Consider the following 24,920-nt stretch of genomic DNA (forward strand, 5'->3'; position numbering starts at 1 on the left):
AAGGTAGTTGTCCCGTGGTGGGGAGGGCACGGGGCTAAATTTACAAAGAAAAAAAAATTTGACAGGGGGTTGTCCATTATGGCCCCCAAGGAAACCATACAACTACTAAAAAAATATAGAGCTCTATATATATATATATATATATATATATATGTATATATATATATATATATTATCTAAGTAGATATATCTATCTATGTAGATAGATATATCTATCTAGATAGATAAATCTATCTACATAGATAGATGTATAGATATAGATCTCTCTCTCTCTCTCTATATATATATATATATATATATCACTTTTGTCAATGTATGTGTGATTTCCCTGGGGGCTGAGATTGGCCCCCAGGAAAACCAGACCCACATATAAAAGTGATATATATTTGCCACCAGTTGACTTGCAGTTGCAGCTTGCGTCTTCAAAGCAATGCACATACTTCAACTGACACTTTTCAACTGTAGCTTTTAGGCAGCAATAAAAAAGTCAAGTAAGTCTTGTGATTATGTTTCTGCTACAAAAGGATCAGACTTTTGTCTAGTGGCAGTTTTGGTGCCATAAAGAAGTGCAGAAGGTGTATATGCCTACTGCAAAGAGCAAATCTGTATTTTATGTAAATAGCTGAGTACATTAGTAAAGTCAGCCATTACATGCGATATAATACAAATTAAATGTATGTGCGGGGTGGCTATGGAGAGATGAAGGGCACTTTTGCTGGGTGGTAGTGAGGGAATCCAAGGAGGAGGACATGGTAGTGGGAGCACCAATAATGAGTGTTTGGACTGGGTGCTAGAGGTGCTAAAGACTGTGATGATTGGTATGTGACAAGGTGTTTATTGAGTGTCTTGAAAGAACGTGCTGATTGAGGGAAGAAGCGAAGGTAAGGTGACCTCTACTGTTGCATGTATCACACACACACCAGCAATTTTGTGACTGTCTACGTAGTCTAGTGTTTTAGAGCAACAGTTTAGCCAGTAGCAGAGATGGCATCTCGTTGGATGACTGCTGCTCATGCCCTCACTCGCGTTATAGAGGGCAGCTCTGATATAGGATCAGAGACTGAGACAGCAGATACTGAGACAGCATCTGAGGGATAGGACAATGGGGCAGACTCTGGGAGTGATTTTTCAGTCGGAGGAGTCCCATTCATTAACTCCTCTTCCAGTAATTTTGAGGGAGGTGATGAGGACAGTCCTGCTGTCCCTTCGCAAGCACAGTCTGTGCAACGGGACTATAGCGGGTTAGCCCAACCCAGAGAGCAGGTGAATGCGTCAGCAAGCACAGAGAGAGAGTACTCTCTTGAGAGCTCCCCAATTTAGTTCAGCTCCAAATTCCACCGCCCAAATCATATTGTGGAGACATCAAAATGATTTATCACAAAACAAACTGGTTTTGTAAGGCAGGCACCTGTGTTTTTGGTCCTGGGCTCGTCGGCCATATAGGGAAACATACTAATCCCAGACATTTCTGTAAACTAGACATCCGGGGGAGTCCACAGAGGTGTGACTTGTGTGGATTCCCCAAAGTTTTCTTACCCAGTATACCCTGCAAAGTTGAAATGTTGAATAAAAATTATATTTTTACTTGCATTTCTGTCACACAAACTACAGTAATATGCTGGGATCCACAAAATTCCTACCACCCAGTGATTCCTCACCTGTCCTGATAAAAACACTACCCCACTTGAGTGCCTATACCTAGTGCCTGGGTCAGGAATGGATCACCCCATGGTCAACAGTTGCCTCATGTAAGGACCAACATTGACCGTTGTGCGATCATTTCCTGTCGCGGGCACTAGGCCGACCCACACAAGAGAGGTACCATATTTATCGGGAGACTTGGGGGAATGCTGGGTGGAAGGAAATTTGTGGCTCCTCTCAGATTCCAGAATTTTCTATTACTGAAATGTGAGGAAAAAGTGTTTTTTTGGCCACATTTTGAGGTTTGCAAAGGATTCTGGTAACAGAACCTGGTGAGAGCCCCACAAGTCACCCCATCTTGGATTTCCCTAGGTGTCTAGTTTTCAAAAATGTGTAGGTTTGGTAGGTTTCCCTAGGAGCCGGCTGAGCTAGAGGCCAAAATCCACAGCTAGGCACTTTGCAAAAAACAGCTCTGTTTTCTTTGGGAGAATGTGATGTGTCTGTGTTGTGTTTTGGGGCATTTCCCGTCGCGGGCGCTAGGCCTACCCACACATGTGAGGTACCATTTTTATCAGGAGACTTGGGGGAACACTGGGTGGAAGGAAAATTGTGGTTCCTCTCAGATTCCAGAACTATCTGTCACCGAAATGTGAGGAAAAAGTGTTTTTTAGGCCAAATGTTGAGGTTTGCAAAGGATTCTGGGTAACAGAACCTGGTGAGAGCCCCACAAGTCACTCCATCTTGGATTCCCCTAGGTGTCTAGTTTTTAAAAATGCACAGGTTTGGTAGGTGTCCCTAGGTGCCGGCTGAGCTAGAAGCCAAAATTTACAGCTAGGCACTTTGCAAAAAACACGTCCGATTTCAATGTAAAAATGTGATGTGTTCATGTTGCGTTTCCTGTCGCGAGCATGAGGCCTATCCACGCAAGTGAGGTACAATTTTTATCGAGAAACTTGGGGGGGGACACAATAGCAAAACAAGTGTTTTTGCCCCTTGTCTTTCTCTACATTTTGTTCCTTCCAAATGTAGGACAGTGTGTAAAAAAAACGTCTATTTGAGAAATGGCCTGTAATTCACATGCTAGTATAGGCACCCCTAAATTCAGAGATGTGCAAATAACCAATGCTTCTCAACACCTTATCTTATGCTAATTTTGGAAATACAAAGGTTTTCTTGATACCTATTTTTCACTCTTTATATTTCAGTAAATGAATTGCTGTATACCTGGTATAGAATGAAAACCCATTGCAAGGTGCAGCTCATTTATTGGCTCTTGGTACCTAGGGATCTTGATGAACCTACAAGCCCTATATATCCCCGCAACCAGAAGAGTCCAGCAGACGTAACAGTATATTGCTTTAAAAATTCTGACATGGCAGGAAAAAGTTACAGAGTAAAATGTGGAGAAAAATTGCTGTTTTTTTTCAGCTCAATTTCAATATTTTATTTCAGCTGTTATTTTCTGTAGGAAAACCTTGTGGGATCTACACAAATGAACCCTTGCTGAATTCAGAATTCTGTCTACTTTTCAGAAATGTTTAGCTTTCTGGGATCCAGCATTGGTTTCACACCCATTCCTGTCACTAACTGGAAGGAGGCTGAAAGCACAAAAAATTGTAAAAATGGGGTATGTCCCAGTAAAATGCCAAAATTATGTTGAAAAATTTGGTTTTCTGATTCAAATCCGTCAGTTCCTGAAATCTGAGAAAATTTTGATTTTAGCACTGCAAACCATTTGCTGATGCTATTTTCAGGTAAAAAACCACAAGCCTTCTTCAGCAGCCCTTTTTTCTCACTTTTTTTGTAAAAAAACTAATTTTTGCTGTATTTTGGCTAATTTCTTGGTCTCCTTCAGGGGAACCCACAAACTCTGGGTACCTTTAGAATCCCTAGGATGTTGGAAAAAAAGGATGCAAACTTGGTGTGGATAGCTTATGTGGATAAAAAGTTATGAAGGTCTAAGCGCAAACTACCCCAAATAGCCATGAAAGGGCTCAGCAGGGGTGGGAGGGAGGGTGTTCAGAAGGCCCAGCAGCTAAGAGGTTAAGTACTAATCAGGTACATACACTTGGAAAAGCAGAGAAATCTGGTATTTTGCCTTCAGCAAAATAAATCTAAAACCAATCACATAAAGAAATCTGTTCATAAGTATGAGAGCTGTCTAACTAATTGCGGAGTGGTTAGGAGAGTACAGAGGACTAATTGCGATGTTAAGAGCTCTGTCAGTTTTGTAGGAATTTATGTTCTCTTGTCAGGTCTTCACTGGTGCAAAATAACAACAAATTAACAAATGGCCATGTTTCTTTGTATGAAGCCTAACTGATAGAACACTCCCGCAACAGATGGAATTCTCTGAATTGTTTTTTTTTTTCAGGAAAAATAGTATAGTTCTCCTTCCTACCTCTAGATCGCGCACTTGGAAAGAGTACACCTACCGTAGACATAGAAGAGGGACTGTTTGCCAAGCGCTGTCTGGGCACTCGCTTGTGCCCCCTGCGGTCGCTTCTCACCATCACACCCTCCCTCCTCCTGCCTTCCTTCTCCCTCGGTCTTATCCACATCACGTGAGCCACCTGCAGCCAATGGGCGTGCGAGAGGCCAGAGTCGTCCCTGCGGCCGCCATTAAAGAAAGGAATCCGTGAATTCAAAATGAGAAGCGGATGGCCTGTCCGAGGCGGCCGGTGTCTCTAAAAGCGGAGCGGCGGCCACAGAACGCAGCCTCGGCGGATATGAGGCCCGGTGGCAGTGGGGCCTGGTGGCAGGAGTGTGGGGCAGCCCGGCTCTGAGGAACGGCGGTGGCCGTGGAGGCCCGGAGTCCCTCCTCCTTCTTTTGCCCCCATCCTCAGTGGCCGGGGACCCCCCTACTCCTCCACTCTCGGCCGAGGCGCTTGGGAGCGCTCTGTTTTTCGTACGTCGGCTTCCAGCGGAGGCCGAGGGGCTCTAGTTTTCTCGCTGACTCCCCCTTGTTCCCCGGTGGTGGCCGACCTTTTAATGTTATAATTTATTGCTGGCTGACGGGGCCCCTGCCACACCTTCCACACCCCCATTTCGCGTTGGACCCCTTCCCCTTGTGGCACATCTTTTCTGTCTATTCTCGGGAATATTTTGTGCGCCCACCTCTGGGGCTCCTCTGGGATCTACGCACCACCCGGGGGAACCTCGGCCCCCGGGGCTCCTTGTGATGGGCGGCCGGCACCCCCTCCGTTGCTGCCTCTACTGTTCCCGAAGGCGGCCCTGAGGCCGAGGGGCAAGGATGAGTTCATGCTTCGTGCCGAACGGGGCCAGCCTAGAGGATTGCCACTCCAACCTCTTCAGTCTGGTAGGTGAATGGGGGGTGTTATCTTGTTTGCTGTTTTTCTAACCTCTTGTGCCTGGTTTCTTTGGAGCCATACTTAGTGGGGACTAGCTTAAAGGCATCTTCTCCTTTGCCTGTTGAGTCTGTCGGAGGTCGCATAGGGAACGAGCATGCCTGAATGTCTTTTACCCCAGTCGTTTCTACCTTGCGAGTTACACTCGATACACCCCATGTCGCATGGCGAGCCTTTGGGAAGGGATCGGCACCTGCCCCACCTACACGTAACTTCTATTTTGGGTCATACGTGGTTGACTGCCAATCCAAATCTTAACTGCCTATTGAGTGTGTATCGTGGGGAACTGCCCTTCTAAGTACGAGTTACCTCTGGGTCTTGACTGTTGGGATTGAACATTTTGAAGAGCGACACTCCAATCTGTGCATGGTTAGATTAAAAGAGGGGGGACTACTATTGAGGACTAGAGAAGCGATCTGAGTCGCGTAGCTCAAACAGCCACCATGCCTGTCTGCAGAGTAGTGAGAACGCGTGAATTAACTCGTCTAGAAGTGCTGTTATTTTCTCCGATATTTGCAAGAGGCTCACCCATAGATGTGTTTGCTTTCAGGACTGTTTTAACCTGTAGTGTCTGGTGAGTGGGGTACTGGAGCAGGCACTTCAGGAGTGGGAACGGACTTCCATTTCAACATTTGTCTGGCTGTGCTGGAGACAGTTTGGGGACAGTTACTCAAAAACTGTGCGCCTAATGATAGGTGGGAACATTTTGGATACTAGATCCCACACATTCATGGATCCACAGCATATTGTCTTTGGAATAGTGGCATGGGTAATTTGGGTTAGAGGCATTTGGTGGATGCTTGTGCGCAGGCTTCCTGGAAGATCTGTTGTGCTTTTTATCTGCATGAGTTGGTTACTAGCTATTTGATATTTGTAATAGGACTGAATCTCTTTCTCCCCGGTACTCTATTAAAAGCCGCAAACGGTCGTTAACTTATGTTTGGCTGGGGCCATCTATTGAAGGCATATACAGGAGGGATGTCTGTCAGTGGGAGGCAGTAGTGACGTTATTGAGGTGTCTTGGTGTGCAGTACATGCTACCTGAATGATGGTTGGATCTGTATCGTGATTAGTAGCTGTCATCTCAGATGACAGTGTAAGGATTTCTTCAGTTGTGACATCTGCGTGTTTTTATATTGAGCACCTGTCGTCTTTCACGTTATGCCCTGAAAACCCGTTTAGTGGTTACTTGGGTTGATATCTACTCTCTCTTTTTTTTTTTTTTATTACTTTTTTTTTTTTTAATATAAGAGTAACGAAGAAGGGTTATAGGGTAACTTTCATTCACATTTCTGGATTGACACCAGCCATGATCAATCTGTCTGTATATATCATTGTCATCGTCTGGGAAATTCCTGCGGCTGGTAATTAGTTGGTGCTCCTTATTGTTTTTATCAGTGACGCACAGTCTCTGTCCAAGAAAAGAGGACGATGTTTTGAGGGCAAATGTAGAAGCGCGACTAACTTTCTGGACTGTTTCGGGCATGGTTTTACTAACATCAGAGTGTATTTTTGTCTTAAGAAGATGCATTGTACGATAAAGGTTTGTAGTAAGCGGTCTGTTGCAGGAAGTAAGTTGTACACCAGTGTAAATTATTTCACCGACAGCCGTAGCTTGTGCAGTAAACTGCGCATGTTTTCCACAAGTCCAATATTCCCTGACGTCCGACACTATCCTTGTTTTAGCATGCCAGCTGCTACTAAGCGTGCACCGTGTTAATCTATTGTTACTTTAAGTGTTTCTCGTCCAGGAATGCTATTCTCCCAAGCAACTCCTCTTTCTGACCAGAGTGGCAAGAGTAAATAAAAAATAGCTGTAGTTTTTTTTAGTTTTTTTTTGTTTTTTTGTCTCTTTGGTGAAAAAAAACTAGTCAATCTTCATATTCCTATCTGCATTGTAGTTTTTTCCTTAGTCTTTCTTCTTGATAAGCAGTCATGGAAATATCGTTGAGCATGTTTTGTCGACTCTTGCATTTAATTATTAGCCAAGTGCTTCACTTTAAGACTTCTATTTAGGAGACAGTCACCCAAATAGAACTCCTCGGCTCAGTGTTCAGTAGTGAGTGTGTGTTTTTTTTATTTTTTTCTGCGAAAATTTTGGTCTTCAGACTATTGATTATTGATTTATTTTACGTAGAGAATTGTTAGATGCTTAGCAGTGTCTCTAAATTCTTCAAATGAAGCCATTCATTGTTTTTGACAAATCCATGGGTAATATTTTGGATTTTTTTTTTTTTCACTCTCCTCCATCCGTTGACGATTTCCAGTGTTTAACCCAAACATTAAGTAGTAATAAGTTGCCTACCTTGAAAAGTGTGTGTGTGGGGGGGGGGGGGGGCGGCGTCGTTTATTTCCCCCTCTTAAGATGGAAAGTGCATGGCTCGGTTTTATATTGTTGGTCCTGTAAACACTATAGTATGTAATGTTTTGCTCAGTGATGGATTTGACATTGCATAGGCGTTTGTTTTTTGCTGAATGCAGAGCATGATTGAAGAGTTTGGCTGAAGTTTTCTTCTTTTTGTTTTTTTGTATGCATTGTGATGGGATGTTAGGATAAATAGATGTTGTTTATACACACCATCCACCCTTAACTATAAATTAAATCGTTAATTTCAAGTCAGTTTATTTCTTGATGGAGTTTCAGCAATAACCTTAATTTGTTTTCTCTGGCAGGCGGATTTATCGGGGATTAAATGGAAGCGCTATGTATGGCAAGGTCCAACATCAGCACCCATTCTCTTTCCAGTAACGGAGGAGGATCCCATCCTGAGCAGCTTCAGTAGATGTCTGAAGGCAGATGTGCTGAGTGTTTGGCGCAGGGATCAAAGACCAGGACGCCGAGAGCTGTGGATATTTTGGTGGGGCGAGGATCCGAATTTTACTGACCTTATTCATCACGATTTATCAGGTAATTGAAGAGAAACAAAACTTAAGTATTGTTGCACTATTTAGGAGGCATTATTGCCTGTGCAGCCATAGCTTCTTATAAGCTCCATCTTCATTGCATTTACTGCGTTTCATGAATGGTCCTTTAAAAGTGCTATGTTATGTATTTGGTATGTTATACAGAGGTCCTGCAGATGTGTAAGTATCGCAAAGTACTTACTGCTAAATTGTAGTGAAATAACATTTATAAAAGTCTGTGCCTTGGAATGTTGGAGGCCGATAAGCTTGGTCTTATTCACAATGTCCTTTAGTATGCTTATTTTACCTTGTATGGGCGCTTCTGGGATTATATCGTTTTTAGTATTGGCTAATTAATTTGCTTGCTTTTTTACATTTTTCATTGTCTTTGGATGTAGGTTGTGCTTGTTCCTTGATTGAACGTAGTCTGTTTTGTTGTAGACTTGAAAGAATAATGTAGCTATGAAAATCCAAATGGTATACAAGAAACTGTTACTGTGTTCTGCTAGCCACTTCAGCACCAGTCCGGTCATTCCATCAAAAATATGTTCTAAATGATTTTAGAGAAGTTATAGCTGTATATTTTAACACGTGTCACCATTAGTCAAGACTTTGATGCCAGCTTCATTCCAGATCTAAGACCAGTCATAATTTGGAAGTATGCATAACGCCTTCTTCCCCAGGCATACCCTGTGGTGGGTGTGCCTCACTGACCCAGATCTTGCTTTCTTGTCCAACATGAAATTTGTTTTGCATGTTTTAGTTCTTGCAATACTCCCCATACAAACTACTTAACGGATAGTTGGGTTGTGCTTGTGGGAGTTTCATGCATTAAGATGTGTGCTTCTTTTTGTCTGGCACACATTGATGAGACCCATATAATTATCTGAACGGGTTGAAACGTTGGCATGTTCATATGGGCTGTCTGATGTGGAATTCATTTGATCATGGACATATTTATATTGCACTTGACTTTCTATTTTGGTGACCGGAGACTTCTTATTATACACGTGCATAACTGTATATATTATTGCATTGTTAGCACAACTGTTAATAGTTACACCAACATCCGAAAATACAATTGATTTGCGTTCTGAAAGGCGTTAATTTTATTATTTTTTTTATCACAAATTTACATTTCTTGATGTTTACAAATTAGAATTGAAATGGGCTGGCTGAAATGGAATGTACTTGCTTATAAGTGAGATCCACTGAACCGTTTTATTTGTTAGCAAAGTACCACAGTTTGGGCTTACATATTCGGTCCAGTATTAGGTATTGAACAGTCAAAGGCAAGCTTAAAACCTGCAAGCAATGGGAGAGGATGCTGAGTTTTGGATAGTTAGTGCATTATGGTGTAGCGCTCTTTGAAGAGGCAATACAAATTGTCAAATGGTACCTTGTACAAATGCAAATTTACCAAGAACTAATCAAGTCTTGATCTCTTTACTAAATTGGAGCAGCGTTGGGGCAGTCCTGTTGGATACAGGGATGTTTTTCCAGATCTTGGGTTCATGGATGAAAGAGACCTGTTGCCTATCTGTATTTTGGTGGTGAGGTGGGCTGCGGCCTCATGACGTTTGGTTAATTTTTATATAAGGTGCCTGACTGCAGGGCGATTAATAAGGAAGCCTAGAATGTGGCGCATCCTGGAAACTAAGGAGAGAAAATACTTTTGGAGGCAATTATCTGATTGAATTATTCTATTGATATCCAAGCTTTCAAAAATGTTTATACCCTGAAAAGTCTGCAATAAGTAGATGGAACACGTTGGCTGGTTGTATCTGTGCCATAAGAATTGGAATCATGATATGAGGAATACAAATAAGAGAACAAATGAATATACCGGACATCGGTGACTGGTATCCTATAGATGGTGCATTGACTTTCTTAGACTTTGATATCTTATACTTGCACCTTTTGAGCTGCAGGTGTATTTGGCACTTGGACTTTAGGTGTGAAAGTTGAGTCTTCGTCAGGGTGCTGGGAATGACCCGCAGCTCTCACTTTCTCTATGGTTGATGTAGTTGTGGGTGCACTTCTGTGATCTTTAAGAAGTGGGCCATCTGGTCCTTCATTTCCACCCCCCCCCCCCCCTTTTTTTTTATTTTTTTTTAAACCTGTCCCACTGTGTGTTTACGCTGATTAACATCCCTATTTATTAATTAATATATTGGCAGACACCAAACACGTTTTCACTAAAGTATTCCTCAAATAGTATCTGAGTTTGCTCAATAGCTTAGCATATATTTTTTTTTTTGGTGTGCTTATTTTATGTTGAATGCACCTAATCACTTGTCTTGCTTTCAGGCTTCTGCTTGTATTAGCATATAATCGGGGGAGCACTGTTCATAGCCTTGGATTGTTAAATTTTGCAAACATGAATGCATATTGTTGAGGTAAAAGGATTTGTAGAGCATTCTTATCTGATCGGGCTGCTAGTTGAAAAGCTCGGTCTTCAGTTTCCTGGGGAATTTGAGAAGGGGTGGGAAAGTCTTAATGTGGGGTGGAAGGTTGTTCCAGGATTCAGCAGTGATGTAGGAAAAGGAGTGTGCTTCTGTGGATGCGAGGTATTAGCGTAAGGTGGAGTGAGGTTGAGCGAAGTTGCCTGGTGTGTTGGTTGAAGTAGGCAGGTCAGATTTTGTGAAGGGATTTGTTTTCATGGGTGAACAGGTTGCATTGGCAGCCCTTCTGGTTTGATAGTCAGTGCACCTCTTTGAGGTGGGGCATGATGTCTGTGTTGCGGGGGGTGTGGAGGATGAGTTTGGTGGCAATGACCTGGTGTTTGTATGAGTTGATTTGTGATGCCTGCTTAGTGCGTTGCTGTAGTCTAGTCTGCTGGTGATAAGGGCCTGGGTAATTGTGCATGTGGTGTCGGTTGGAACTCATACTAACAAAAAGTAGCGGAGCACTCTAATCAAGCGTATAAATAAATATTTTATCACTTGAATTAACATATACATTAAATAGGACTCAGTATTATAGTTTAATAGAAATGCCTTAATCTACATAGAATCCAACTTTCTCCTACATTGTTTTTACAGAAAGCATAGTCCTTGAACATGATTTATATCAATCAAATTGTGGCAGTTATAATCTGTATAGATGTTTTTAGTCAAGTCGAAGATTCAGCCCACACATGTTTAGTCCCTGATAGACTTCAAGGCTGATAATAAAAGACGATAATACATTTTCAGACCTGAGTAACCACAAACCAATTGATCTAATTGTGTCCCGACCAATACGTGTAGTTTCTTACAATAAAGCTTAATGCTTCTTGCATTACCAACAGATATTTGTAAGTATTTAATCACCTTAAGCCTATTGATGGCATCCACAAGGTTTAAGATCATTACGAAGTGATAAGTATTTAAAACACTGAAAGAAGTGCCCAAAAGGAGAAAAGACGCAATACTGTGCTACATAGATTTAGATCAACTTTCCTGAATGTGAGGAAAATGCACTGCATGCTCCCAAATAGTAAAAGCAAAGATACCATTAGTAAGTCCATAATCCTGAACCAAGATGAAGGTCAACATCAAGAGGTGCAAAAATGAAGAGAAAAAGACCAGAGATGTCCTGAAGCGACCAAATATAAATGGAGCGCAAATCTCACCAGCAAAATGTATCACACATACGTTGCTCAAAGATGACGAAAAATGAATATGGATCCTAATAACATCCTCCTCTAACATGATCTTCTGTAAAGTAATTACAATAAACATAAATACAAGGGGTAAATATTTATTCCTTCCTAAAAACGCCATAAGTATTTTCACCAATATGCATATAATATGCTGGTAAGCGATACCTTGGTATGCGTTCTGTCCTCCTACTACCCAAGCCACAAACCCTTAACTGATGCCCGAATTGTACGTTATATAAATCGCGCGTCACAAGCTCTTAGCACCCAAAACGTGCGTGAAGCATGAAAATACGTCAAACCACTAAGAACCAAGATTTGCTCATGTTAGAAAGGCTAGTCAGCCATTTAAGAAACCGTTGTCCTCCAAATATAACTAAGCACTAGCATCTAACCCCATCCATTGACACTGTAAAACGAAATAAAAATAATTAAATGTAACTACGCACAATCTGAAACACGAGCTAATCAAAAACCCGATAAATAAATAAAGAATAAAGAAAGTAATGAAAAATGGGGGCGGGGGATCACTAGAAAAATAGTAAAAGAAAAGTGCAAATTAACCATTCATTTATAAGGTGTCATCTCAAAACTATTGGGACTCAGTGGAATAATTTGTGGAGCATACGTAGGATATAGAAGCAGGAGATGGCATTCATTTGTTTGGCCATCGTGAGTCTATCATCCAAGATGATGCCAAGGTTTTTTGCATTGTTTAGTGGGTATGGGCGTGGGTCGCAGGTCTAATGGCCATCAAGAAGAGACCCATGGAGAACTCTTGTTCCTGCAGATTGGACTTCAATTTTATCTGTGGTGAACTTCAGGCAGTTCTGTTTCATTGGACATGCAGTTGTTAAGGTTGGTCTTGGTGGTGTGGGTGTTCACTTTGAGAGGATGAGCTGGGTGTTGTCTGCATAAAATAGTGTTGACTTAGTATGATCTTATGATGTGTGCTAGTGGCTCCACGTAGAAGGTGAAGAAGGTAGGGCTCTATGATCGTTGAGGGACTGCACAGATGAGGCTCTTGGTGAGGTAGGGGTAGGGTGGGAGTCTGATCTGCTGTGGTCCTGTTGGAGAGAAGGAAGACTAGACCACTTCGATGGGGGTGAACCAGGTATTCCGGAGCTTGTGGCGTCTTGTGATGAGGGTGCTATGAGAGATAGTGCCCAAGGCTGCGGAGAGGTCGAGTAGAATGAGTTCTGCTGTTTTTCCTTTATCCATGATTGTCTGGATGTTGTCAGTCGCTGTGATGAGAGCGGTTTCTGTTTTGTGGTTAATGTGGAATCCAAACTGTGAGGTGTCTAGTAGGTGGTGGTGTTCGAGATGGTTGGAGAGTTGTTTGTTGGATACAACTTTGGATAGGAAAGGCAGGAATGAGATGAGTCTAAACTAGAGACTTTTGGTATATTCCACTGCAAAGCAGAGTTCATTATCCTGTTAACCATAATCTTAATTCATGATCACTGAACTGGTGGTGCCAGTACCATGCATGCTTGTGGTTGGAGTGTTCAGTGATCACACACTTTACGTGCCTGTTTGTGCATTCTTGTATCTGGCTGACTCCCTGTTTTTGTTAGTGTGTGTGTGCGCGCCACTTGTTATCGTTTAGACACCCAGGTGTTGGTCATAAAATATATACACATTGTCGTGTGTGTGTGTGTGTGTGTATGTGTGTGTATATATATATATATATATATACAATTCCTCCCTCCCCATTCCCCCCCCCCCCCCCCCCCCCCCCCCGGACCGCCGTTCAGAACGAATTTCAGAGTATCACCCTTCATCGGCCAGGCTAGCTTGCATCCAGAGGCACAGTGAGCACAGGACCTACGTCTGGGCATACCGTTCCCATTTACGGCGACTTTAGCAACACAAAAGGATGATAGACTGAGTGCTGAAACCTGTCCCAGGATGCTTGTTTTAGGTCGTGGGAGGACCTGGCCTGGCAGTTTGGGCTGGACTGGTGCCATGGGAAACTGAGTCAGGACTGATTTGCGTATGGCTGGGTCCAAACTGGGGTGGCCTGGTGAGCAAAACAACAATGGATTAAACCCAGATCTGTGACTGGGGGTGAGTGTTTAAAGAAACTTTCAGCATTCCATCCATCATCCTTTTGTATTGCTTAAGACTCCGGTATCCACCTGACCATGTTTATGCGTGCCTAATTTGTGCACCCACCTCTGCTCATGTTCTATTAGGACCTTGGTTATGTCATGGCTTACTGTCACTTTTTTTCTATTATTGCCCTTGTATCATTTTCCTTATGTCCACTAATTATGAAGCCATCATTCATGTTGTATTATGATGGCATCCAGTAGTACTATGGTGTTCTGTAATCCTCATACGTACTTTCCTGGTTGTCATTCCTAAATGTCTTTGGTTGCATGGGCAAGTGATGATAATTATCATGTTTGTGCCAGAATTAGGGAGGTTTCTGTCTTCCTTGCCAGGTTAACAGGATATCATCTATCTATTGTTGCCAGAATTTCATGTTTTCTCTGAAACTGGTTGCTTGTTTTAAGCACATGGGCATACAACACGCTATGCTTGGTGCAGAGGTGCTTCCATAGATGTCCCATGCCTATGTCACAAATGGATTCTTTGAATTCAACAGCTTTTTTTTTTTTTTTTTTTGTAATATACAGGCTAATGTAGCCAGTTATGAACTCTATGATGCTGCCCAAACCCATGGTTGTTCTTTAGAGAGACTCTCTATGGCTCTTAAACTTTCATCTTGGTGTATACTTGTGTGGAGGGCTTTACATCCAGTTCTATCAGTCAGTACCTTTATTTGGCTCAGAAGGCATAAAAGCCAAGTACAAATGAAATGCATAAGTGACACATTTTTATCTTTGTGATGTAAGACAAAATTGGTTAAAACGATAGTAAAAAATACACATCATATCAGTTCAGACTTGATAAACGTAAAATAGGTAAATTATGTTCTAGGTGAGCAAATTCCTGCGTTGGGTTGCACATTGGATAACATTTGCTGCTGTCAAACATAGGTAGGAGTACAAAAACTGTAAATAAAACAGAGCTTGCTTGTGTAATCTTATGTTTGCTTCTCTAAAGAGCAGCATTAATGATAAAATTTACCAGGTTGATTGTGTAGACATACCATCACAGGGACAGACATTGAGGTGATTCAAACCTGACATGTTCTGGGAAGGCAACTATTGAGTGCTTAGCCTCGGTCTGGTCAACAGGGCCCGCAAATAATTGCATCTTATCCAGACAAGATGGTGTTCCATACAGAGTCCAAAATTTAAAATGCTATACAGCGAGATTCTACTTTTAGTAGAATCTGTGCAAAATCTATTTGTTGACCATCTCCAAAGTAGTCTTTTATTTTTTTGCTTGTAGGCGGGGGAACACATCTCATGGTTGGTATAAAATTTGGGTTTACACAGGGTCTTACTGGTATTCTTAATATAAATAAGCCATGGAATTTTACAGACTTGGTCTAGCTTTACATATTTCGTGATCACCCTGTGAAATCGGTTTAGAGCTTTAATCTGGTAACTAACAGTAAAATTGGTCGCAGCTTGATAACATCACTAACATAGTCCAGGCCTAATTCAAAATGGCAAATTTAAGGTGGATTTTCTTTTTTTCTTTTTTCTTTTTTTTAAATTTTATTTATTTTATTATTTGCTGCATAACTGCCAACAGTCTCATTAAATGCCAATTTTCGACCCTCTGAACAATAGAACAATCTTGAATTCCCCAGAGACAAAAAATGTATTTGGCTTTGTAAACTTCTAAAAGTTCACCTAGAGGTTTTGAGCCTAAGTTCTTTATGAACTTGAAGAGTGGCTCCACACTGCATGGAAATTTACCGGCAACTAACAGCCCTTATCAACTGAGTCAGCTTAAAGTCAGAATATATTCTTTAATAGTGTTTGATAAATTAAGAATATTCTGTCGCCAGTCACATTATTAATAGCCACTACTGTGTTCTCCTTAGTTGCGTCCCTCATCAACCAGGACAAGTACCTCCCTCTAATCTAAACTTCCTGGGTCCACCGATCTGTGCTAGTAAAAAAAGTTGAAGTTTGAGCAAGGAGAGTTTGGGCAGTGTAGGGCACATGCTGTGTATCAGATGGGCAGGGAAGTAAGGTTCTAGAGCATAGTCATAAGTATATTCTAGATAACAAACCACATACACTGAATAATAATTGAAAAACTGCTTTTTATTTCTGCCACTAACTGAGATCTTTTGAGTTTGCTAAAATTAGTATCATATTCTTACATATAGGAGCTTTCCGCCACCTTTATCCATTGGTCTATTGTCATTTTTGCTTCTGCTGCTATACCAAACACCAAGGGACCGTGGATCAGCCTACTTGAGCCACTGGTTAACATCTCTTGGAGTGACTGCATTTTGTCCTTTTACAAGGAGCACATCCATACACAAGGTAGTTCCCTTCAGTGCCAGTGTTTTGTTTTTACTTTATAATTCGTTTAGTGTTACTCTTGCGATAGGACACATCTGCATATTCCATCTTTATCAGAGCTCATCTCCTTCCAGTGCTGTTGTAAGTTAGTTTTGGTGTGTTTTGGTTTTCTGACTGCTTCTGTTTCACAGCATATGTTCCCCTAAAACACCTATTCATTCTGCAGAAGCGGTAACATTATTGGCCCATATCCTTGTTGCCCCTTTTTGGCAAGTTAGTGGAAAAGCACATATAAATAGGCAGCTGTCCAGTTTCTTGGTGGATAATAAGCTCCTACACTACTCAGTCAGGCTTTTGTGCTTGTTATATTACGGAGTCAGTCTTGCTGTTTCCCTCTGAATCTGCAAGGCAGATTATGGATGATGGCAACACCGTGGCCATGCTTATTCTCAGTGCCGCGTTTGACACTATATCTCCCAATATTTTGACCAAGCAGCTCTGGAGCAGTGGCATTAGTGTTATAGCACTATGCTGGTTGACATCATTCTTGCAGGGATGCACCGTTCAGGTGTCAAACAAAACAATTCAGTCATCGATTTCCCTCTTTGTAGCAAGTAGTTCCTCAGGGCTCGTCTTTGAGTCCAGCTCTCTTTAATGTTTGCCAGCCCTCTGACTGTGGTCATTGAGCAATATCGTTTTAGTATTATGTCATACCCTGATAACGCATAGTTTGTCATAATTCTGTCCCACAATAGTGAGCAGACGACCTCCTCTCTTTGTGCGTGTCTGGTAAATGTTGCCACTCTGGTGGACCTTTAATTGTTTAAAACTGAATGCAGAGAAGAGACTGGTACTGGGCAGGCATCTCAACATCCTGGTCTAATGCTTGGTGGGCAGATAACCGTAGCCTTGTACCATCGCCCAAGATTAAGAATCTTGCCATCTGGTTCGATTAAAAGCTTTCTTTCGATTCCCAGGTTAATGTCCTTGCAGGAAAGTGCTTCAGAGTATTGCGATCTCTCTTTAAAAAAAAAAAAAAAAAAAAAAAAAAAAAAAGAATCTTCACCTCCTCCCTGAGTCCGCCCCCCAAAAAAGTAGTCTAGGTGCTGGTTATATTTAGACTGGACTACTGCAATGTTCTGTTTCTGAGTGTTATCCCATTGTGTTTTAAATAGGCTTCAACATGTGCAGAATGCGGCAGCTTGAGCTTCTGGGACACGCCTCTATTAGCACTGCACTGAAGGAATTGCACTGGTTACCAGGGAATCACTTTTTAAGGCACTCTGTTACAGTTATAAAGTGCTTTCTGGTCATGGTCCTGCCAACTTGCAGTCAATGGTTACTACATGTGCTCCAGCCAGAATTATGAGATCGGCCACTGTTCCTAGATTAAAAAAAAAAAAAAAAGCTAGAATTGTTGATAGCGCTTTCATTTTTATTAAAATCTGGAGCTCATTACCCATGGAACTTTAGCTAGCACCTGCCAAACTGATTTTTCAGTGAGGCTTTTTGGTTCTAGCTAGGCTCTTCCTGTTAGTGCCCAATCTCTCCTCCGGCCCCCCACACCCCCCTTCCGTATTCAGCTGCCTAGCGCTGGGACGCTGGGTGCTTTAGAAATCGATTTATTGTTTTTTTTTTTTTTACCAGATTGTGTCCATTTCAAACTGTTCTGTATTATGTTGACCTTTTTTGTTTTAGTGTTTTAAATATTGAGGGCTCTGTATATTCCCAAACAAACGTTTTGCAAAAACCATGACAAAACATGAATTTCCAGAAGACTGGTGACCAACGCTCCACCTATTAGCTTTGCCAGTACTTGTATATTTCGTGTTCTTATACATATTTTTTGCACTTGGGTACTTATTATTTATATATATATTTTTTTACTACAGTCAAGATGTAATGTGCGTAGGATTGATATGTTTTGCCTTGTGCATGGTCATGCACTAGGTTTAAAATATCTCCAAGATGTTTGCTGGCTTCAAGGTGTCTACATGCATCATATCTAGCCTAATGTGCCAAGTCAGTATTGGGACTTTATCACTGGGACAGTAATGTCAAAAATTGTGCAGTTTAACCAATAAGTGCCTCATATTTGGATCAGCTTTTAATTTTGCTCCACTGGGAAATTAATGTATTTGTGTCTAATAGTTACTTCATGTTAATGAGTTGTAGGATGCGAACAGCTGTGGGTTTTTATTTTTTGGCAGCAGAAAACAATCTTCCAATAAAGCCACACCTAAGTATCCCAGGACCAGTCTAGCTTAATTAATCTTTGTACATTCCAAGACAGTTGGGTGACCAGTGTGGTCTATATAGAATGCATGAGATCTCATCTGTAGGTGTCCCATCATTGCAATATTATGTACAGCCTGGACGGACAAACGTAAGATGGCTAAGCCATAGGACCACAATCGATCACCAGTCTGTGAGCCCAGAAGAGAATCCAAACAGCAGTACCTCCAATACGTAGGTTTCCAAACATGGGCTATCTGTGACATGGAGTGAGTTTGGGAGTTGCCTGCATTTCGACCCCACCCAACCCCTAATGTTAAACTTACCATAGCCATTAGGTCACGTTGGTATTAGGCTCTTTTACTTCCAGGAGTAAAATATTAGCTTGTTAAAAATGAATTACCCATTCAATTTGTAAAAAGGCTTATTTGTCTAGTGTCTTATCACTGTATATGTGGGTCCACTAGAATTTCTGGTATTAAAACCAGCTCTCCATCACCTTAACAGCCTTATATTGTAAGAGTCAATTTTTGGCACATTTTTTGCTACGGCTCCACCGCCCCCCCACATCCCTTTAAAAAAAAAAAAAAAAAAAAAAAAAAGTTTGCGGACCCTTATGCATCCTAAAAATGTTTTGTTTTTCTAGTACTCACAGGCGGACAGGATAAAGCACTACCGATCGCACCGCTTTTTCCCTTGATCTTGCTGAAGTCTGTCCCAGCATCACTATCATGTTAACTTTGCTTATGTATGTACTTATGTCTTTTAGACTATCATACATTGCTGGAGTGACTTTGTCTTAGTTATTTTACCAGCTGATCTGCATTAAGTGTAGTTCAGCTCAGTGGTATGTGCTCCTTTACCGTAATCTCATTGAATTTTTTTTTTTTTATGCATAGTTTGAGCTTGGATCACATTGAGTGAAGTAGACACAGTCATCACCTATAGGCATGAAAAAAAAAAAACACCCACAGTGCACTCAACTGTTTTTAAATAATTTAAGTCTGTTTGTTATAGCGTCCTGTCTAAAGTCTGCTTCATTTTGAAGCACAGTTGTCCTCCTTTATCACAGTTCTTCATACTTTCACCAGAATCATAGTCTTGTTTGGGTATTTTGTAATGTTCTCATAAATCTATTAGAACCTAGCAAGGTAATTGCCCACTTTGGTGACAAACGGCATGGCGAATCCCTTTAGGGTTCATTTAGCCTCGGGGATTTTCAAAATGCCAGCTTACAAATTAGGCTGCTTAAACGGTGTATAGCAGAACTGTATAGTCAGAGGCACAAATGGGGGGCATAAACAGTGTCTTTCAATGCAAGCATTCCAGCCCTTAATTGGTTGCAGAATCATTCCAACCTGTTGGAAGGAGTCCTTTCAGTCAAGAGTTGCTGACACAATCCACTGTGACCAATGCATCTCTGTTATATTGGGAAGCTCATTTGGAGAGTGGGGGGAATTTTAAGGAACTGATCTAAAAACAGATTCCATTACAGCACTTAATCTCCTGTGGGTACAGAATATCCAAGCAGATGCCTACAGCAGAGTCTGAAGAGATCTTGCAAAATGTTTCATCTACAGCCTGGTAGAGGGAATATTCCACCCCTTAGGCCATGCAAAAATCAGGCCCGACCCTCATCCCTAAGACCTCACCAGTCTTTCCGCTCCCCCTGCGGAATACACTATTTTATCCCAATGGCAGACATTTGATTCTTTTGGGTGTTGTTTTTATGTACGAGTCAGGAGAGTGTGGCTCCCAATATTGTCCCACTTGCAATGGTGGTTTGCCACACTTTTGGGCTTGGGTATACTGCTACCTGGGGAAAACCTCCCGGACCCAGACAGTTCTGGAAACTAGACATCCGAGGGAGTCCATGGTGGAGGAACGCGTATTCGTCACATTTTCTTAACCACCATGATCTGCAAAGTTTGACTAAAACACACATTTTCCTCACATTTTTGTGGGGGAAGACTTCTGGAATCTGCAGGGAGCCACAAATGTCATCCCACACAGCATTCTTCCAAGTCTCCTGATTTGAAGAAAAATAAAAAAAACTGTACCTCACTCGTGTTGGTGGGCCAAGAGACCTTGAGAGAAGAGCCCCTAGGGCGCTATGTGTAGAGATCTGCAGTTGGGATAGTTGTGTGATTTGGGGCTGTGCTGGACTGCCACTCATGGAAACCTAACTACAGCCATTTTTGAAAACTAGGGTGATGTCATGCTTGAAGCCCATAATGTTTTCTGATCTGCTATGCCTTACAAACTTTGCCTAAAATCACACATTTTTCCTACATTTCTGTGATGTGAACCTACAAAATTCCTACCACTCCGCGGTTGGTGGTGTAGCTCCGAGGGATGATCATAGTTTTGTAATCCTGAGCGGGGAGTGAGCATAACTGTTAAATTTCCTGCTGGGTATTTTTTACCTCCGCTGATTTGATTGGAAAATTCAGCTTGGGTGGTTTTAATAAGCTTGTGGTAAAATTTCAGGTCCTCTTGATTACGTTATATCACTGGGAGTATAACCCCCTTCTCCCATTTCAGAAGGGGCTAAGCAAGGTGATGAGATAGAGAGATAGATAGATAGAGAGATAGATCTATATATTTTTTCTTCTTCAGAGCAAGTTGATTCAGAGTTGGTGTAAGCCATGCTTTAGCCCGTTCTGCATTTGTCTGAATAGGCATTTAAAGGGGAAGGTGTGGCAACTAAAGTTACCTTTCTCAGTTTTATGCCCCACAACCACCTTACTCTGTCATTACTTTACAATACTTTCTCTTGAGGGATGTAAACGGCAAATAGAATAAGTAAATGGTCAGGCCGAACCCCTGGTATGATAGACCCAGTTCTCAGCAATTACAAATTAGATAAAATCAGATCAAGCATATGACCTGCTTTATGATTTGGTGATGTAACTAATTGTGTTTATATTTTAGGGCCCTTGATGTGTTTAATAGAATTTGAGCTTGGAGATCATTGCTGTCATCTATGTGCAATTAGGGGTTAGATAATTTGTTAATCCAAGTCAAACTTCTGCCTGAAAGCTAAGATATCTAATACATGTTTAGACTGTGATTGTACATTGTGAAACAAGCTTTAAAATTTGTATCCAGTCTCCCTGTTAACTGTCTTTTCGTCTTTATGGCCAAGTGTTTTATATGAAATCCACACCAGTGTGGCAGAATAAACACAATACCAAGCCACTCATGCTCTTGAGCAAAGTACAATTGCAAAAAGTGCAATGTAGGTTACCATGTTCTGCCTTTTCCTGTGGTATAAAGCGACACAATTTAGCTTTCTGGTACCTAGAGCCAGTACCGCTAAGAAATTCCCTTCTGATAAATACTTGTTGAAGCCTTCTGCTCATTCCATCAGTGCTGCTGAAATTAAAGCAGTCAAGAGCCAGAATGACTTTTGTAGGACCACAATGGTTGATACTTGGTGGTTCACAGATGTACATCTTCTATCCAGGATTGTAATGCAAGACGAGATCCTATCCAAGATGAGCATCTCCTGTGTGTGGGGTGTGTTTTTTTTTTTTTTTTATTTTTTTTTTTTAATACTTTTATTTGGCTGCATGTTCTGAAGACTTTCAAATATGGAGCTCCAGTTTACTTGATGGTTTGGTCAAGGATGCCATGTAGGAGAGCTTCAGAAGCATTTAAATGGAACGTCCCTAGGTGTGGTGCTAGCATAAGAGCAATCTCTTCTCTAATCTTTTTCCCATACTGAGAAAGGTTGGAAACTTACTCCTGAGAAGGGCATAAGTAAAATTTGTTCCAGGGTTAGGTGGGAAAAAAAAAGAAAAAAAAAGTAGTTTGAGGAAGTGAACTTGTAAATGCTCAACAGATTTTTTTATTTCCATAATATACACATGCATATTTGCTCAGTCTAAATTGCTGTTCAGATATCTCCTGGCTTATTCAATAAATTCACGTGAATTCATGAGGGCTGTAAATCTGCATTAAATGAAAGGCTTTGCCCACATGTTGGTTGTCCCGAACATTGCATTAGGTGGGCAGCAGTTGTGGGCTTCCACCTAAAGCGCTTGTATTGACAGGGGTTGTGTTTTTTTTTTTTTTTTTTTTTTTTTTTTTTTTTATTGTGGGAAAGTTACTGCTTTTGTACAGCAGGAATGTATTGGCTATGATAGCAAGCCAATTTATAAAGGCTTCAGGCTTGATCTTTTTATTAGAATTCTTTTACAATAGGTCTGATGTAAGATGAAGAGGGTATGGTAATATCTATGTCAGCGGATATTTAAGAGTGTATTGTTATTGCTATGTAAAAGCCTGCAGAGTTTTCAGTTATCTCACGGATTAATTATTAGACTATTTTCACTGTTATAATCCCTGTTAGGCCCTTTAAGAGGGTTTGTTTATTATTTTGTCAACTTATTTTGTAGATATTTATATAATATTATAACTATAGGCATGGCGTGTGCCTGCTTATTTTTAATTAAATTGGCTCATGCAGTTTATGTTGGCAGGCTAGTAGTAATTTAGACCATAGTTCACAGGAAAAGTTATATCTGATTCTGTTGATATTGATGTGCGTATGAACAGTTACGACAGTGACAATAGGCCTGATTTATGTTTTGTGAAAACGTGCTAAAGGTAGTAGGGTTTTAAACGTCATTGTTATTACATTGTGATGAAGCCCGTAGGCTGAAATCTTGTACATTACCTTTTTGTAGTCAAGGATTTTGGTATTTACTACACTTTTTACCAAATCATAGGGCTAGGCAATCTGATCTGTTTTATAATTCTTGCTAGAACCTTTTCTTTTCATAAGGGCTGACTGACTTGGTTGTCTACCAGGATCTTGTAATGAAGAAAAATATTCTTACTAATGCATGCACATCCCCACACTCTGAGGGAGCCCCCTCCTGCAGAAGGCGCTTGCCTTCCATCCATGATGCAGTTGGGCAATGGGTCAGCCCAATTCAGCAATTGAATATCATTCCATCTGAGTAATGCCATTTGTCTGATCATGGTATATACAGGTAAACATGAGTGTGCCTCAGTACCAGGGTCGGTGGCCAGTATTTTAGTTTTACATTTTTTTTTTTTTATTGTTTTGTAAAGAGTAGCACATACAAAGCTTCTCAGACAGTCTTAAGTCTTCTTTTGTACAGCTCATTTCAGCTGTAGTGCTCCCTATCTTGTGCAGTTACTGCCTTTTAAACCAGGCCACCTTAATGGGATGTCCTTGTCTATAGTTGTTTTAAATTCCTAAGTGGCCGACACCTGCTGCTGTGTTTAATTTTACGTAATTGCAGGCATATGCCAGCAATATTTAAACTGCAGCGATTGTGTCCTCCCCCCACCCCTCCCCCCCCCCCCCCACACTTTCTCCCATCTCCTGTTGAATGTATTTTATTGCGGTTTTGTAAGTGGCTGAATGCAAAAAATAAGTGGATGCATGTATGTAAGGATCATAGGCAGTGTGCATTTGTGAGTTACTGAGTGACTGAACCCCCTTAATGACTGCAGAAGCACTTTCCTTTCTAAACTAGACCTGTTGACATTGCCAATGCATGTTTTAAGTGGTTATGGACCATAAGTTAACAGTATGCTGCATTATTCATATTCAGTTTTTAGAAACTTGATGGAAATATAGTTGAAATGTCAAACCATTGTCCCTTAGGGATTATGTCGTTACTTTTGTTGGTGAGACTGAAAATGCAAAATGTATGCTATTTTTAGGTCTTGCCCAGTGGGCTTGGATCCTGTTCTCTGCCGTTGGTTGGCTTCCATTATATCCTATAGAATTTGTAAAACGGCAGGCGGGATATGCGTCACGTTTGTGACAGAGAATCCCATCTGCAAAGGTCGTAATCTGCCCCATTACGTGTATCTTTCCACTGCTTGCTTTTTAGATGCTCTATTTTATTTTATTTATTTATTTTCTTTGTTTTTAAGTGTCCTACCAGTGTGCTTATTTTTCAGCTGGCTTCCTCGTGTACTTCTCCCCCTCTAAGTCCATCCCACTGGCTGTGTAGGAGCTCTCCCCGAAATCTCCTTTAGTGTCACTTACCATCAGCCCCCCAAAAAGCCTGTGCTGGCCACGTAGGTGCTCCTCCAACAGTGCCCCCCCCTCCCCCACCACCACAAAATCCATAACGTAGCAAGCATTGACATTTTTTAATCTGTATCTACAGGCTTTGCTAATCCGTGTGTGTGTGTTTCTCTCCCCCCCCCCACCTCCCCAAAACTACGACCATTAATCCCTAGCAGTTATTAGCATAATGACCAGCTCTTTTTAAGCTGATACGTGTGTGTGTGTCTTTTTTTGTGGAAGGGATAGCATGAAGACTCTTTTAATCGAGGGTGGCAGCTGTAGTACAAAGGTTGAGATTTCCTGATGGAGTCAAACTCTGGTGTAAAAATAGGCTAAGTCTCCACATTTGGCCGTAGCCATTACCAAGGGCTGCTAGCAGCACTCTCGCAGAGACCAAAATTCAGGGCAGGTCTGAGCACCCTTGTGTCATACAGGCCTTGAAAAAACGTAAAAATGTTACTAGACCTGCAGGTAAAGTGACTTAAATAATCTACTCAACCGAACTGTTATACTCTTGACCCATAAACTGGTATAAAAATTTTTAATTTTAGGCACATATTTTAATTCACGAAGCAACAATTTTCTTCATTCTTATATGATAACCTTTAATATGTTAGTGCAGCATGCCTGCTTGCACAAACTACTCTTGTTTAATAGAGTAAATGTTT

At 41.3% G+C, this 24,920-nt stretch overlaps 1 protein-coding gene across 1 annotated transcript in view; it reads left to right on the top strand.

The window, feature by feature from the left end:
* Positions 1-4,218: 4,218 nt before the first annotated feature.
* The window catches only part of MED13 (mediator complex subunit 13), an 865,231-nt gene continuing 844,529 nt past the window's right edge, over positions 4,219-24,920 (top strand). Inside the window, exons 1-2 of the mRNA XM_069226440.1 lie at positions 4,219-4,960; positions 7,683-7,917. Coding sequence (XP_069082541.1) covers positions 4,895-4,960; positions 7,683-7,917 — 301 coding nt within the window. The 5' untranslated portion in view covers positions 4,219-4,894. The remainder of the gene's footprint in view (positions 4,961-7,682; positions 7,918-24,920) is intronic.

The sequence above is a fragment of the Pleurodeles waltl genome, chromosome 3_1, assembly GCF_031143425.1.
Source record: "Pleurodeles waltl isolate 20211129_DDA chromosome 3_1, aPleWal1.hap1.20221129, whole genome shotgun sequence".
Lineage (NCBI taxonomy): Eukaryota > Metazoa > Chordata > Amphibia > Caudata > Salamandridae > Pleurodeles > Pleurodeles waltl.